General features: G+C 53.5%; 1 protein-coding gene across 1 annotated transcript; it reads right to left on the reverse strand.

Moving 5' to 3' along the window:
- Positions 1 to 667: 667 nt before the first annotated feature.
- On the reverse strand, positions 668 to 15,028 carry Dusp4 (dual specificity phosphatase 4). The gene is made up of 4 exons (XM_005066620.4): positions 14,155 to 15,028; positions 6,275 to 6,420; positions 5,108 to 5,327; positions 668 to 4,293 (listed from the first exon to the last, which is right to left on the reverse strand). Exons 1-4 carry the CDS (start codon positions 14,558 to 14,560, stop codon positions 3,908 to 3,910), a joined length of 1,158 nt encoding a protein of 385 aa, XP_005066677.1. The 5' UTR covers positions 14,561 to 15,028; the 3' UTR covers positions 668 to 3,907.
- Between the last annotated feature and the right edge of the window lie 2,730 nt (positions 15,029 to 17,758).

The following is a 17,758-nucleotide window of genomic DNA, read 5'->3' on the forward strand; positions in this document are numbered from 1 at the left end:
GGTCCCTGTAAAAGCAGTAGTAGTGTCTGGAATACAAGTGCTCAAGAGAAGACAGATGGAGACTGGTAAATCCCCAAAAGTTCACAGGGCAGCTGGAGGGAGAAAAAAACAAGAGACCCTGCCTCAAGGTAGAAGGCGGAGACCAACACTTGCGGTTGGCTTCTGTTTTAGCTCGGGGTTTTGTTGCTGTAAATAGACACCATGACCATGGCTACACTTGTAAAGGAAAACGTTTAGTTGGGCTGGCTTACAGTTTCAGTAGTTGAGTCCATTATCATGGTGGCAAGCATGATACTGTGCAGGCAGACATGGTACTTTGGAAGAAGCTGAGAGTTCTACATCTGGAACTGCAAGCAGCAGGAAGAGATTGCCACACTGGGCATGGCTTGAGCATCTGAGTCCTCAAAGCCTGCCCGTGCCCACTTTCATGCTAGCACTGGCCTCTTCGCTTGAACCATCCTTATCTCATCACCTCCTACACTCGGGGCAGTAGGTCCTCGCAGGAGAGACCCTCTATTACTTACTATTGGCCCTTTCTGACTGCTAGTCACCAGCCCTCTCACCGCTCAGAACATTGCTCGCTGAATGCTTGAGGTCCCAGGTCCTTCCTCCCCTCCCAAGTTATAACAGCAGGATGTGTTCCAATGAGAGTCCACAAAAGCAAAAATGGTTGAAAATGTATTTATTTTGTCTTCAAATGATCTTTTTCAAGCAATAAATAAAAACAGACATGTTTGACTCTTCTAAAAAACAAAAATCCCCTAAACTATGTACATTCTACAGAAATACAGGCATATCAAATGTAGAAATGACACCACTCAGAAAGATGGGGCTATTTACACAAGTTACAAGTATTGCATTGTTATCTTTCTGAAGTCTCTTGGATGATTCATGAGCTCTAAGGAAGGGCCGGGGCACTGGATGGAGGGATTCAAAACAGACACAAGACTTTCTCCATCTTTCTTGATGGAGACGAAGTTTAAGGAAATACATCAACACCCAGACACTATAATGAGCCCACTCACAATGATCCACAGATTGGGTCCCACGCAGGGGCTCCCCCGAAGAAACCACCTCGTCCCTCAGCCAGCTGTGGGTAGTGGGACCACACTGGCCCAGAAAAACAAAGGCCTGCTGTAGCTCGTTTCGCTTCCGTGGGAATTTATGTCACCATCCAGCAGCAATGGCATCTCCAAAACGGGCTGCACACCAAAAGCACACTGCAACACTGGATCCCACCCGCTCGTCCTGCTTTATTTGGTCAAGGGACGCGTATATGAGGATTGTAAAGGTTACCCAGGTGACTGTGATGGGCAACCAATATCAACTATTGTATCATTCCCCCATGTTCATGTCCTTGTCCCCGTCCCTTCCCTTGGGATTAACCCCCACTCTTCCCTCCCTCTTGCCCCCTGCCAAAGGGCTCTAAGTGACTTCTCACGGTTTCCCCAACCTTACTCCAGTAAGCCAAGCACAGGCAGCAGGGGAGAATGAAGGAGCTACAGCTGCTACCACCCGCTCACCTGTGCCTCAACCTTCAGACGCCGCCCCCCAAAAACACCCATGGGTGAGACAAGATTCCTGGGGAGAATTGGGAGTGTTCCTCATTCTCGGACAAACATTCAATGGCTTCTGCCATCCAAAAATGTCCCAACACTAGCAATCAGTTCATAGACAGGATGCTGCCTTTTGAAACTAATCATTTGGAATGACCCTGGGACAGGGTCTTCATTAGAGCTATTCCAAGCCATCAAAGAGGCTTCTAGTGAGAGAATAACTGTTTTTTAAGGTCCTCCTTTTTTTTTTTTCAATCAAACCAATGTCCTATTTTCTTTCTAAGAGTTTTGGGTCTCATGCTGTTATCAAGTACAAAGAAAATGACTTTATAAATAGCCCCCTGACATTGTCATAGAAGGCTTGAATTAAGAAGCAGGGGACAGACATCTGGAACTCCCACTGCCCGTGTGGTTGGGATTCAATCTGGGAACTAGGACACGTTTGGCAAACACACTCATCTAAAAAGCAAACGTTGTCTAAAGACTATCTGTCCTCCAGAAGCCCTTACATTCTTGGAACCCAGGACTTGTCTAGCTACAAAACTCATCTAATCTAAGTCTCCAGCAAATGTGAAGCAGCTGCCAGGAAGCAGGATAAAGTGTAGGACCATCCAACTAGGGTCCACCATCCGGGAGCTCAGCCCCTTCATGCCTTCAGTCAAGCAGCGGAATCAGGGAAGTAGGGCACCCCCTCCTTTTTCCAAAAACAGGAAGTGAAGACTCTGGACTCACCCAAAGGCAGAGTTTGACACAGGCCACCAATACTAGTCATGCCAACACAGGTTCACAGTTCGCGGAAGGAAATGTAATAAACCCGGACTATCTGGGATGTTGGATGAGGAAAGAGCATTCCACCATGATTGTGACATTGTGACTTCAAGTTATTTATGTGTGATTAAGAATGTTCACGGAGATCTAGACTTTCAAGGAGGGTGGGGGGACATGTTCTCATTCCCGACAAGCCTGCAGTGACTTCTAATACGGCACTCCACAATACTGTTCCCCAGGACAAGAGATGGAACATGCCCCCTTCCGCACTCCACCCCAAGCCTTCCTCACAGAAAACACTTAATCCTCCAAAACCATTCCTCCACTTGGAAAGGTTCCTTCAAAATGGCCTTAGCCCAGGCAGAACCCCAAATGGTCAAGTCAGCCAGGACTCACTGAAGAACAAGAGCCAGCCTTCACCCCACTGGTGTTCTCTCCCCTTTCCATACTTGAAGGAGCCCCAAATCATGGCAGATACTCACTTTATTCAATAGAGGGCCTCTGAAAGTATTCACTGTCAAACAGGGATTTAATAACAAGAATTTCTTGGTATACTTCAAGTAAATTCCTAAAACTGACAACTCCAATTATCACAGAGAGTGAGAGAGAATGGTACACTTCAGCGTACAAAATAATTCATTTTTCGTTCATCTTTAGCCTTGCCAAGTAATTCACTGCAGGAAAATCTGAATTGCACCCATAGTTTTCCAGGAGCACCTCTTAAAAAATGGCATTTATTACAGACCATATCCGAATCCTAGGCTCTAGCCACCACCAAATGGGTCACTGGAGAAAAAGCTTGCATGGCTGGGTCACTGTGTTCAGGAACCAGCTGTGAAAGTGACCAACCACAGACCTTTTCCCTGCACACTGCCCCGCCGGCTTCTGGGTGGCAACAATGGGGCGGCCATGCCGACTGGGAGAAGCCCAGACGACCACTCAGTTCCACGTTGCTGGCACACCTGTGTGTCCCTGTGCTACTGTGTGACTTCCGACAGAAATACATTCCAAATCCATGTCACCAGGCTCCTGCTCAGACATCTTGAAGAAGTTCTCAAATATTCATTAAGCACAACTATTCACTTGGCGACTAATTAGAAGTGAACACTGTGGCCTAGACGTATCTAGAACAAAATTCCTGTAAATACAATAGAAGAACAAGCACACAGCCAGGCACTTCCCGGCAAACTTGATTTCTGCTCTTCCCCTGTCCACTTAATAAAACTGGTTGAGCACATTTGCCAGGATCTGTGGGTTTCATAACTTCAAGCCTTACCGCTTTAAAAAAAAAAATGAGGTAAATTTCTACCTGCAAAGTAAAACCGACACATACACCAGTCTTCCCTGGCCAAAGACGCTGCCGTTATTGCTCTAGGTTGGAGTGTTTTGTTTGTTTGCTTTTAAGGTGTATTCGAAGTCGTTATTGCCATTCTAGCTGGCCCCGTGGTTAGCCAAGGAGAAATGGATGGGGGGGGCGGAGCTTGGTCACCTGCCCCACCCCACCCCCAACTTGCTGCCCGCATGTGACTTGTACATCCCTGGCTGGGGGCCGAACATCTGGACTTGGTGTTCAGAGGCCAGCCCTAACAGCTGGGGGACGTGGTGATGGGGCTGTGCAAGTACGGCAGGCTACTGGGGGCCGAGTGCACACCCACGGACACCGGGAAGCTGAAGACGAACTGCGAGGTGGGGGTGGGGGTGGCCTTTCCCCTCTCCCGCAGGGGCCCCGAGGGGCTAGCAGCCTCGGCAGCGCAGGACGTGGTGAGCACCTGAGACTCGAACTGCAGCAGCTGCCCCATGAAGCTGAAGTTGGGCGAGATGATACTCCGGCGCTGCTTGACGAACTCGAAGGCCTCCTCCAGCCGCACGCGCTTCTTCATCATCAGGTAGGCCAGGCAGATGGTGGCCGACCTGGAGATGCCCGCCTGGCAGTGGACCAGCACTCGGCCTCGGCAGTCCTTCACTGCATCTGGGGCAGAGGGGGGGACACGATCAGGGCCCTTGGCGGACATCGGGCACCGCCACCAGTGCATGTGGCGGAAGCCAGGACGCGGGAGCGGGGAAGACATGACACACGGGCGGAGGAGGGGCCACGCCCACGGAAAAGGGCAGCCCTGCCAGACTGAGGACCCACTCGAGTGTTTTTCTAGACTTAACAGCGAAGTATTTTGGAAGCACACAACCCGGGAAATCACACGGCAGAAGCGCTTAGACCAAAGAGTACAGTGACGACTCAGGTCTACTTTTGTCTTCCTCTCCATACGGAAAAAAGTCTTCCTTTGGACACATGTGAGACCGTGCAGCCGGGCATGGGTAATGGCTTCCAATTCCCACCACCCACAAGTGCCCCCTTGGAGGGGGGTACTTTGATTGGAATCCCTGCGGGCTCATGTACAGAGTGTTGCCGGTTTGGCTGTCTGGGAAGGCGTGAACCCTGGAAGGGCCGCCACGCTGGAGAAATAACGGGGTTAACTAGGGACAGGCTTTGAGGTCTGATAACCCGGCCCCACTTCCCAAGCTCCCTCTACTTCCCTACTGTGGGTGTAATGTGACAAGTGTGTCCTACTCCTGGCACCAGAGGATGGTGGACTACATCCTTCTTAACCTGCCAGCCAGAGTCAACTCCTCCCGCAAGTTGCTCTGTACCAAATACTTGTGACAGCTGTGACAGCAATACAGGGAGTGTCCTAGCCTGCACATAACCCCTGAAATCCCCACCCGCTGTTCCCTGAGGCTCCCCTCACCACCCTGAGGGAGGGAAGGTGGGTGGGTAGGCAGCCTACCGATGTACTCGATGGCTTCCATGAACCAGGAGCTGATGTCAGCCTTGTGGTTGTCTTCGACAGGGATGCACTTGTACTGGTAATGTCCTTCAAAGTGGTTGGGGCAGTCCGAGGACACATTGAGCAAGGCTGTGATCCCCAGGGCGTCAAGCATGTCCCTGCGGGCAGCATGGTAGGCACTGCCGAGGTAGAGGAAAGGAAGGATCTCCACAGGACCACCCTACACCAAAAGGAAACAAAGACCTCAGTGAAACGTTGAGTGTCTGCTTCTTCCTTCCCGGCTTGGGTTCAGTGGGACCCCAGTGGGCAGAGGCAAGGTGTGGCCAGGTCTCCTGGGCACCAGCCAGCGTCTCATGACAGCCGAGGCAGCACACTGAGCGTGGGGCACACTCAGTCACACCAGGAGTTTATTTACCCTGTTAATGAATTATTGAACTCTGCGTGTGTGTGTGTGTGTGTGTGTGTGTGTGTGTCGTGTGGTTTAGGGATCTGTTTGGTCTGCCGTGTCTACAATTAGCACAGAGAGATGTCTCAGACAAGAGGGGAGATCATGGCAGGCATGCTATGTGATCAGATGTATGGGCAGAAATGATGGACTCTGACTTCATCCCCAGGCCATCTGACTGGAAGGGTGGGTGGGCCTGGGCTTGAAGGAAATGTTGTGGCTCAAGCTGACTTTTTTAGGAGCATGACTGGCACTTGGAAGTTCACTGGTATAACCTGCTGGAAAATGAGGGAGAGCCTAGCGATTATCCCAAGGCCTCACCCTTTCTGAAATGATATCCTCAAGATCCCTATAAGATGGGCCTAAGCAGGCCCTTTCTCCTGTCCACTCAAATCTCTGGGGTCTAAAAGCCAGACATGATTGGTACATGTCTGTAATCCCAGTACAGGCTACAAAGGGAGACCCTGTCGCAAAACAAAATAGAGGCTAAGTCATAAGTATCTTTATGGTTCTTTTGTTTTTTTGTTTGTTTGTTTGGTTGGTTGGTTGGTTTGTCTTAACTGGGGATAACAAGAGAGATGGGAGAAATACACCTGACCTAAAATTCCACCAGGATACTTGGTGTTTACCACGCTGTCTTCACATTAGGGAGTAGTGTTTGACACCTGAAACTCAGAACTCTCGAGACAAAGTTCCTGCCCATTCTCCTGCACTGCACCTACCTGGTCGTGCAGTGGCGTCCCACAAGAGCTGCAGCCCAGGTCCAAGGACTCCGTGGCACTGGGGGGCACAGGCGGTGGGATGGCTGCCAGGCTCTTGGTTTTAGAGCAGAATTCTGGGTACTCAGAAGAAAACCTCTCATAGCCACCTGCAAAAGAAAAGTGGTTCCGGTTAGTGGAGCCACTGAGCCAAGAGAGGCACAAGGAGAGCTGTTGGCTCATGTGTGCCAATAGGTGGCGCTGTGGGTCCAGAGATAGTGGCTGCCTAACATTTCTCAGAAAGGTTTGTTTGGTCAGAGGGCCTGATGGAGGATGGAAGGATGCTGGCGACTTCGTTAAAGGTTCAGTTTGAGATAAAAATCCACAAGGAAGATGTACGATATGCCAGAGGGACTCTCTAGGGTACCACGTGCAATGAGGGACCCATGAGCACTTAGGCAGCCAGTCAGTGTGCCCTGAGCCTGGTGAGGGTTCCCACCGGGTATCACGAGCATCAGCCCTTTCAGATGCGGGAAGGAATGGGGGAGGGGGGATTACGCGGACACAACAACGGGGTGGCTAAGAATACCTTGAACCCAACCCTTCGGAGTTTGGGTTGGAGCAGATACCAGCTGCACTGTGTCTACCAAAAGGACCACACACAAAAGGAAACCCGGCTTCCATCAAACCCTTCTGCCACACAGATTAGGGGCAAGAGAGGATTCTCTGACCTGAGTGTGGATGAGTCCTGCAAAGTTTATAAGCTCATCCTCTGTGGAAGGAAGGGTTTTGTAACAAAATGACAGTGCCAGTTATCTGGGACAGCTGGGTGCCGTCCCACAAGAGCCTGAGGGCAGCCACAAGGAGGGGCGGACAGCAGCTCTCATGTTCCAGCGGCCTCCAGGACTACACCACTTCAACACAGCCTACCTGTCAGGATCAACCACCCTCAGGGACAGATCCACACAGCTGGCTGAAGTGGTAGGCGGCTGAGCAGTGGCTAGCTCCTACCCTGCGTCTGGTCGGGCTCAAAGGCACCTCTGGCATTATGTCCTCCAGCTGTTTGTTGACAGTGACTGCCAAAGGGCTGGCATGTGACCAGTCAGTCCAGTGCTTGGCTCCTAAATCCCAACCCTAGAAAACTGCTTCCTGACAGAAAGGAGAAATCTCTTGGCCACATCACAAGGGCTTCCTCTCCGACCGGACGCTTTGCTTGCTCTCTGCTCGCTCCCTCCGGATACAAAAGGGTATCTCTGTGGTCAGAGTTCTTCCTGCTGAGTCACAGTGACCAGCCTCCAGAGGGGGGGAGCCTGCAGACCTGGTGCTGCCAGCCATGGATGTGTTTGTTTGTGGTCTCAGTGGCCAGAGCACCCCAGAGGCAGGGCGCCCCCCCACCCCCCGCCTCCCATCAGAAACCCTTTTTTGTTGAAAGCAAATCCACAGGGGTAGAGATGAAAATCTGAGGGATGAAGGAGCAATAAAGATCTGTCACCATGTGCCCTTCATCTCTGCCAAGAAGGTCAAGCTCATGGCCCCCGTTAGGGAAAGAGGCCTGGCTGAACTCCGCCATCAGCGAAGACCAATTGTCCCTCTGTGTACTTGTTTTCAATAAAAAAAAAAAAAAACTGTAAGCGTGAAGTTACCAGTGGCTCCTGACAAAAAGCCTGCCGCCCAGGAGACAGGATCGTCCATGCTCACCTAAAAATAAAGGTGGAGCAGCCCACTGGAACCCAGATTCCAAGGCACAACAAACAGCAGGACCCTCCAGACAGCACCTGAGGGACACACCCACCCATCCCATCATGGAAAGGGTACAAGGTCAAGGTCCAGCCCAGCCTGAAGATCCACAGAGGACACGGGCTCTGCAGACAGGTCAAGTCTCAGCCTTCCCTGTCATCCACTGTGCACCCCCCTACCGCCAGGCTCTAACCTCTGGGCCTCCTGGTCCCAGTGAGTAAGAAGTGCTTAACCTCCCCTGGCACCAGCCTCACCTGCCTGCGTGGGAGAGGAGCCGCTGGCTTTGGGGGGCTGTGACTGAGGACAAAATGAGGGGTGTGCAGAAGAAGGCAGACACAAGTGACTTGTCGCGAGGAAGACACCGTCAAGTCTTTGCCTCGCAGGCCATGCCTCTGTTGAGTCTCTGGATGATACCTGAACTAAAAACTGGATGCCCCACATGGGGGTACTTCCCATGTGCCAAGCGGCCCCCTAGGAAGCATGAAAGAGTTACACAGAATAGACAAAGGAAGCCACCTCGGGTCTCACAGGAAGGCTAAGGGCAGGGGCCAGCCAGTCTTGGTGACAGACTTGCCAGGGGCCTTTGCTGTCCATTCCACGGCCGTTCCCTTAGGAACTCTGCTGGCTTCCCCGGGTGGGCTGTACGGCTTGCCGAAAAAGAGATCCCAAAAAGTACGGCTGCTGGCCCTCTGCTCGTGTGCGGACCCGGGCGGGTGTTTCCAGTGAGCATCCGGGGACGTGACCCACACTTCAAAGAAGCAAACGGAGTAGCAGAATGTGTTGCCTTTGTTTTTAAAGTGTGTCAGTTTAAGGAATGTCCACTGGGGTATGTGTAACCCTCTGCATGATCACCATGTAAACCTAATGGACCTGGTTTTATTGAGACTGGCGGGGAGGGGGTCCCACCGTGTAGCCCAGGCTAGCCTCGAACTCTTCCTGCCTCAATCACCAAGTGCTGGGATTACTGGTATGAGCCACCTGGGATCCAGCAGCGCGGTGTTACTTCTTACAGCGTGTAGGGAAAGCTACCTGAAAAGATCTTCCCATCAGGCCCTGCTAGCGATGCCAGTCTTTGTACAAGTACCATATGGCAGCCGCCTTTGGAGTAAAGAGCCAGTTTTATCCAAAACGTATTCTACCACGTACTAAAGGGCCAGGCTTCCCCTGCACATGTCCAAGAAAAGTGGAATCCAAGCATGAGAGCATATACCTCGTCAGTCTGGCTATATCCGAAGCGCTGGGCATCTTTTAAATAAAACGTCCTAACAAGTCAATGAATTTCTACCTGTTTTTCCTATGTCCTGTTGAATGTAATTGCCTGACGGATTTCTTAAGTCTTCATTTATTTGAGAATACACTTCCTAAGGCTGGGGGTGTAGTTACTAAGCAAATGTAAAGCAACAAGCTGGGTTCCTTCCACTAAGGAAAAACTAAAAATAAAGAACCTATTTCCCGTGCTTCTTGTCTTCCAACCTGTAAGTCAGCAATGGAATATTAGGCATGGCCTTCATGGGGCTAGCTTGAATAGCAGCTACGTCCCCAGTTAGCGCCATGACCTTCCCAATTCTTTTACACTCAAAGCATTTCAGAGTATAAATCAGGAACACGGGGCCTCCTAGTCATAAATTCTCCACTCCAGTTGGCTGCCGGCCCTGCAGGGGTGGAGCTAATAACCATAATAGAATTCCTAGAGGGGATCTTAATGCCACTTTCCCCTATCATCCTGTCAATCAATATTCAGAATACCACCTGAGCCTGGGGCTTGCTCTGGCCCCAGAGAGGAAGTCTAGGTTGTCTCAAGGTCATAGGCCTTTGGGAACCTCACTTTAACTGAGCAGTCTTCAGACTGTCCCTACCTAAGCGGGCTTCTGATCTTGTGGTTCCCAAGTCAGAGAGAGCCTGTCCTTCCAGCTGGCTGAGCCCCCTAAGGCCTTGGCTTCCAGGCTAGCTCTTCTTCCAAGTCCTCCCCTGTCCTCCCACACTATCTGCTGTGGCCAGCAGGCTGGCCTGTTACAGAGTGACCTGTCTTCCGGCCACTTTCCCTATGCCAGGAACTGTCTCTCTCAGTAAGGAGAGCAGCTATCCAGTTTTACAGGTTCTGAGTATCTGCAGGAATTTCTTGGCTCTTTAATGACTGCCTTTTCCTACAAGATAAGAAGCTCTGATGATCTCGAAGATCAAGGAGAAACTCCATGGATGCCTCTGACCTGTCTTGAGTTACCTTTCTTGTCTGCATTGTAATTAAGCCATTAAGGCTTGGAATTCTTGCTTAAGACCTATCACTTTTATAATTCTAACACTCCCCATCTTTGCCTCTGGGACACTGTGTTATATTTACAAACAGAAAAGGCCAGCTGTTCTCCCTCTGGGTATAAAAGGTTGGAAACGTAGGCTATGCCCTGGGATGGCACTGGGAAAACTGGAGATGAGAACAGAGAGGAGACAAGCAGGCACCAGCAGAGGTCCTGGGTGAAGAACAACCCCCCTCCCCCCCCCCCCCACTCAAGTCAGGGTCGGGTCAAAGACCTGAGGGTGAGTTTTAACCAAGAGGGGAAAGTAGAATGTCAAATGACTAGCCCAGTCATTCAAATCAGCCCCCTGGATAATTCTGTTATGAAGTTTGAATAAGGACTGAGGTCAAGAGATAAATTCTAGATAGAAGGGAAGATTAAACTATTCGAAGAAGGTCCTGTGTGTGGAGCAGGCTAGTTAAGTTTGTAATCCAGCAGCCTCAGCCTCCAGGTTACTGAGATCACTGGGATCCAACACACCAGGATGAAATGGGGGGGGAGTGTGTGTGTGCGTGTGTGTGTGTGTGTGTGTGTGTGTGTGTGTGTTAGATTAATGTGTGACACTTGGGATATTGGCAGGAAAGAATTATTGCTATCAGGGTAAGAAATTTCTTCTGTCTTTTAAAAACCAGGCTTTTCTAAAACCCATAACCCAAACATTTACAGAAAGACTCTGAAAGATGCATCCTGAGATAAAAATCTGAAAAACTTACTTTTAGTAACTGTCCCTAAAGTGCCTTAAGGGATTTTTTTTTTCCTTTTTGGTTTTTGGAGACAGAGTTTCTCTATGAAAGAGTCCTGGCTGTCCTGGAACTCACTCTATAGACCAGACTGGCCTTGAATTCACAGAGATCCTACTGTCTCTGCCTCCAGAGTGCTGGAATTAAAGGCATGCACCACCACTGCCCAGCGCCTTATAGGATTTTAAGTTAAAGCATTTCCCATGATTTTACTAGCAGAAAGGAAACATAAAAGATTACTTTTAGCAAACCTCGATCAATAGCAGCAAATATACAAGAGTAACAATACTCCAGTGAAGTTTAACTCCTGCGTTTGAACCCTTGCTTGTGAAAATCCACTGTTAACTACCGGCAATAGTAACCAATCATCCTGTTACGTGACAAAAAAAAAAAATCAGAAAACTGAGGTTTCTTTAAAGGCCACTAACTGGGGGTAATCAACAACAAATTGATGGGCTGCTTTGGCCAGAAAGGACGCCATTTCTCTCCATCCCAAGGATGGCAGGCACACACCATTTCTCCCTCCCACTGTCCGTCCCCTTCGCTCTACGTGCAGGAGACCCTGGTTACCCCAGCTGTGCCAAATTATCCCCTTAACAACTAAGGACAAACCTCCCGGCCTTCATATCAGGTCTGAGCCATGATTCTCTCCCACCAAGCCATATCTTCCAGGCTGGCACCCGGGGGATGGGGGTGGGGGTTAGTCCCCATGACTGTTCCTTCCTACAGCAGACATTTTCTTGCTACCCTCTCTACCAAGGCCAGTCAATAACTAGCAGAGGGAGGAAGAGGGACTAGCTCCTGGCTGGGTATGTACATCCACATTAACTATGGCTGGCAGACAGATGTTCTGCTACCTCTACAGAACAAGAGGCAACAAACATTTCCCCCACCCTCGTTTTAGGCTCTCGCTCCCAAGGGCAGCATGCTGAACTTCTGGCTAGGGGCGGTGATGAAGTTGGGGTAGCAGCTGTTCCTGAACATATGAGAACAAAGCAGTCCAGAAGACGTTGGCTTTTGAGGAGCAAGGGGTGATCCTCCCTGCCCAGTAAGGGCAAACGAAAAGGGAAGGAGACGGGAAGGCAGAGGTCAGTCAGTCAGTCAAACAAGGCTTGAAGAAAACGTCGCTTTCATTGGGCCAGGCATCTGGCCACCCGGAGGGAGGAGGACTGTCATTTTGCCCAGAGGCCACCTGTCCTATCCCGGTCTTACGTCAGTATTTGCCCTGAAGCGTTTTCAGAACTGGCCTGGCCTCAGGGTCTCCGGATCCCAATCAGGACCAGCAGAGCGCTGCGAGCCATGAGATTTAACCTTAAAAATATGCTTCCCTCCCTGCGGCCCGGAAGGAAGTCTTAAAGCGCTCGGGACGAGAGCCCACAGCTGCCTCTCCAGGGCCGTCCCCTACGGGTTTTTTCCAGGAAGAAAAACAAAACAATCCCTGACTCCACGTGGGGCTTAGAAGCTCCCGAAGCCAAAGTAGGAAGGTGTCGCCCGGCTTCCTCAACCCAAGGGCTGAGGAACACAGGACAGCCAGAGCTCAACTTCCACCCCAATAGTTTCACCTTTCCCACCCACGCGATCTCGACTCGGGGAGAGCAGGCAGGCTGGAACAATAGCACGCATGTGCAGCCTGGGGTGCAAGCAGGACCCCTCCGAGGGGACAACACGGGACCTGCGCCTGACCCGGGGCTCCGGGTACCCCGTGGGGCTCGTGTCTGACCGCTGGGCGATCGCGAGATCCGGGACGAGTCTTCCCGGCAGTCGCTTCTAACTAAAACGCTTTAGGGGGAAGCCTAAGAGACTAGGACTCCCCTGGAGGAGCAAAAGGCTGCCCTCGTGAAAAAAGAAAGAAAAGTCAGCAAAACCGCCTTAGCAGTTCAGGCTCAGGTCAACAGCAGCGTTTCCCCCAGCAGCTGACGGGTCAAATGGTCAGGAAACAACTGCAGAGAACAAAGCCCCCCGCTGTTCCGCAGGGCCAGCCCCGCTCACCCGCACGCAGCCGCTTCCCGGTGCTTTTCCGAGGGGACCGGAGCAAAAGGTTTCTCACCCAGCCTCCCTTCCTCGCCGTGGACAGGTTCCGGGAGGAAAAGTGTACAAAAGGGGCCGAAGAGCCTCGACAGGGGAAGGGGCGGCTCTTGGCAGGCGGAGATCCGAAATACCTCCCGGGTTCAAAAACGAAGACCCGACCCGCGCGAAAGAATGCGCGGAATGCGGCGGCCGGAGGTGAGGGCGCAGCGCGGCAGGGGGCGCCCGACCCCCGCGCTCGCCGCCCGTTCCGCAGCCGGAGGGCCCGCACAGCCGCCGGGCTGGCAGGTGCGGCGGCGGAGCCACCGGTGCCTTTCTCCAGGGACCCGGACAGTGTGCGATCTTTCGGAAGTGCCTGACTTCTGAATTTGAGAAGCCACCTTCTCTCGGGCCGCCTATTTAGGCCAGGGTTCGCTTCAGCCAGGCACGCGCCGCCAGCAGAGTCGAGAATGGTGTGTGAACAAAAGGTGGCGATTCTTCGCGGCCGGGATTAGCGGGAGGAGGCGCGCTTCTGCCTGGTGTCCCCCCAAAGCAGCACTCCAGTCTCCCCGCTCCGGGAGCCCGGGGCAGGAAGAGCTGGCCGCTTTCCAGAAAAGCTGAGTTGGGGCAGCGGGAGACAGATAACTCCCCGGCTCTGCAACCCAATTCTCCTTCCCGCATTTACCAAAGGCACGATGGTGTACGAACTCTCGAGGTGAACCTCGGCTTTCACCTTCCTTCACCCGGGTTCTCGGGGGTCACACCGAACCAATAGATCTCTCTTGTCCCCGGGGGACTTATTTTAAGAGTGCGTTCTCAGCACTCGAAGCCGGGCTGCGCAGAGCAATCGCTGCCAGCATCCAGGCCAGAACCGTTCTTGTCAATAAACACGTTAACTCTAGGGAGCGTGCGGATGGCAGGTGGCTGGAGAAACACGCCAGCACGCCCCCCACCACCCCCCGCCCCAGACTTGGGCTCAAAACCACGGCAACACCGTGCACACTGACACGCACGGGGACTCCCGCAGCCCCAAGTCACTCGGGTACTTCTTCCCATGCCCGGCAGGGCTCAGGCCGCTAAGTCCCTTTACACCCACCGACCCATCAGCTCGCGCCCGGGCGCGCGCGTTTACCTTTCAGCAGACAGATGTCGGTGCGCTCGGCGTTACGGCGCAGCGCCTGCACGACCAGCGACACGGTGCTGTCCTCGCGGAGGCTCTCGGCGCGCGGGCTGCGCTCGTCGTAGACGATAACGGCCGAGTAGAGGCCGGAGCGCAGGCGGGCGCGCACTTCTTCCTCGGCGGGCAGAATCTGCTCCAGGCTCACGGAGCCCTTGGCCCTCCGCCTCACGATGGTGTTGCAGCGCACGTTCACCGAGCCTCGGATGTAGCCCGCGCTGTGAGCCAGGAACGGTCTGCAGTCCAGCAGCAGGCACTTGCCGCTGCTCAGCAGCCCCAGGGCGCCGCCGTTCTCGTCTCGGTTCATCAGCCTCTTGAGCACGCTGCAGTCCATCTCCCGCAGTTCCTCCATCGTCACCATGTCGCCGGGAACCGCAGCAGCTGGGGAGCTGGGGGAGACCAAGGGTACCCGGGCCAACCAGGCTACAGGAAGGAGCAGGCGAGGGCTAAGAGGGCGCCTACCGAACTGGCCGCAAACTTGGCCCCAGCCTCTTCTCCCGGCACCCCTTCCTTCTCCCGCAGCCTCGACGTTACATAGCAGTCGGAGGCTTCTCCGGCTCCAGAGCAGGCAGGCGCGCGGCCCCCGGGGGAAAGTGGCCGAGGAGGGGAGTGTGTTTACGAGAGAGGGCTCCCCTCGGTTTGTCGCCTCTAGTGTGTTTGGCTAGCTCTGCTGCTCCTGCCGCCACCGGCTCGGGCGCCGCTGTTGCACGCACCACCCCGCCGGAGCTGCGCGCACTGCCCCAGTCAGAGTTTCCTCCTCGGGCTTAGAGATTTATTAATGCTCGCCGGCTCTCCCGCGGGAGGGAAGAGTCATTACTACCTCGCCAGGCCCCGCCTCCCCCCGCGCGAGCTCCCCGCCCAGCCCCGCCCCCACCCCAGCTCGTGAATGGAGGGCCGGCCCCCTCGCACCCAGTCACGGGAACCCGACGTCACAAAGAGAGGAGTAAACAGGGCGCTCGGTGCTCGCTGCCAGGCCCATTCATAAAACTGAGACCTAGAGGAAAAAGGAGGCAGCCTCCGACCCGCCCGCGAGCCCGCAGCTCCCGGACTTTGTGAATGGAGCCGCGGCGCGTCTCCCCGTCCTCCCTTAGCCCCGGAGTGCGCGCAGAGATGGTAGCGGGTAGCGACGCCGGCCTAACGGAGGCCGGGGCTCTCAGGCTGGAGGTCTTCACCCCTGCGATCTCCTCCCTCCCCTCCCCCGCCGCCGAGTCCTGCAGGTCTCGCTCTCGCAGCTCAGTGGACCCGAGCGCTGGGTGGCTGCCACTGCCACCCGCAGAGCCCGGGACCTCCTCTCGCAGGACTTAACCTTGCTCTTGGGGGTCCTGCCGGTTGTGCTTCGTTTTGTTTTTAATGCGATTCCCCAGACGTTGTATACATTAGCGTGATCGATTTCCATCCTGGCCTGTTATTTGAGTTTTATAGCTTCCCGTGGAACGTGGGCAAACCCTCCCCGTCTTAGAAGATGAAAGGAAAGGCCCTCGCGCCCAGTAACAAAAGAGAAGTGTGGAGTTTGTTACTTTACAACCCAGAGGGGGGCGTTAATTAGCCGAATGGATTGCCTGTGCTGGAGACCTGGGCCGCACTCCGGCCCAAGCTTCCTATAACGTGTTTAACCGTGGTTGGGGAGGGGAGAACACCCCGACGTTCCTCTTCGCAGGAAGTCCTCCCCTCCCTCTCGGTCACACGCGAACTGTCCTCTCAGGAAATGACTATTAGGGTCCACATTTGGTGCTAAGGAAGACGCCGGAAAGTGTCCATGCGAAGACTAACCTTTTGAACAAATTTAATAAGCTCAGAGGCCATTCGAGTTTCTGCAATCCCTCTTTCCAGGTCACGTAGTATCCGCACCCCGGTTTTACTTTGCTAGAGGCATTTAATTTCCCAAGGGCTTGCTTTTGGCAAGAGGGGAGGTTGTGCGCGCACACGGTGGGGACCTTACAGAAGCCGAAAATTATTCTGCCGAGATCCTGCCAAGTCTTGTTAGCAAGAATTAATCACCGAGCGAGGGAATTACGGGGTTCGCTCGCGGCCTTGGTGGCGGCAAGGACCAGTATTCCATTTCAGGTCACGGGTGGAAGAGGGCCGCCGAACCCTCACGGTCCCTTCTGCCCACTTCAGCCCTCCCTCTACCCTTACCCTCTGCTTTGTTCCCTGCAAAGCGGCGCGTCCCCAGCACCCATTGCCAAGGCCTTCTACCTACTCTTCCCTGGTGCACGCTGAAGTCCCCGACACCCGGATCTGGGTTCAGTGGGCTGGGGGGGGGGGGGGGGTGTTGCGTTGATCATCTGTGGAAATATTTCCATTTAGCATCGGGTTCCAAGATGGCACTGCAATGTTTCTGCCTTCAATTTTTAATTTTGTTCATGGATTTTTTTTTTCAGTTAAAGGGGCAAATTATTACGTATGAATGAATTTGTTGCTGCCATTTTTACTGACTCCCAATCGCACCTTAAATTTTGGTGCCTGGAGTGCGTAATCACACTAATCCGGGCTCCGGAAAAGCCACCACGATAGCAGACAGGCTGCCTGGGGCAGTGTCTCGGACACCGGTCACTGGGCTGGGAGGGCACCAGTGAGGAGGGCAAAGGGGGCTTGGTCCGGTTTCTCTGGCTGCGGGGGCGGGGGGTGACGGGGTGGGGGGAGCTGTGAGGACATCTAATGCTTCTCTCTCGCTAGCCCGCCCTTGGTGGCCCTGTCCTAGGCATCCGTGGTGCCTCGACAGTCAAGAGCCAGATTCGCTGGGGAGGGGGGGTCACTGCCAGAGCCAGATTCGCTGGGGAGGGGGGTCACTGCCGTTTACAAATCCAGCAAGCGGGTACCAGGCCTCAGCTCCCGGAGCAAGGAAACACACAGGCTGCTTTACAAAGCTTTTGACACAACGTTTCTCCAAAGAGTCCCAGTCCGAACCAGGTCTGGGGCGGATTTCACCCGAGTTACAGGAGTCGGGTGGGGGTGGTTGGTGGGTTGTTCCCAGGTGGCACTGGCCACGCACGGCTAGCCTTTGTCTCCCCTGCGCTAGGGGAGTCTCCCTCCCCCCGCCGGCCAGGCCGGAGCCCAGTGCTCACGTGGCCCGTAAATAACAGTCAAATCCGGGGGCGGGAGGGGGGATGCCCACGGAACAAAGGGCTGCTTTCTGCACCTGACAGTAATCCGTGCCGGAGAAACCCATAAATCACGTAGGCGAGTCACACGCAGGGGGTGCAGGCAGGCGCGTGTGAGTGTGTGTGTGTCCACGTGTGCGTGCCGGCGCCTGCGCGCCCGATTCTGGAGGGGGGACCTAGTACATTTAAGCTTAGAGAGGCTTTTGTTGAGAAGACGATGTTGAACAAAACAACAAAATCTCTTTCCCCCAGTTCAGGAATTGCCCTCAGCTATGCGACTGTCATCAAACGAGCCTTAAATGACAGCATTGTGTTTACCCGGATACTGTGCGAGCACCCTAGATAATTTTCTTAATGGAAGCGTGCGAGCCATTTGGTCCGCAGTTCAGTGAATACAACGTGAGGTCTACTCAATGCCGGTGGTAGGGAAGATCTAAAACTGGCCTTCCATTGGTCTG

This window comes from Mesocricetus auratus, unplaced genomic scaffold, assembly GCF_017639785.1.
Source record: "Mesocricetus auratus isolate SY011 unplaced genomic scaffold, BCM_Maur_2.0 Super-Scaffold_100026, whole genome shotgun sequence".
In the NCBI taxonomy this organism is placed as follows: domain Eukaryota; kingdom Metazoa; phylum Chordata; class Mammalia; order Rodentia; family Cricetidae; genus Mesocricetus; species Mesocricetus auratus.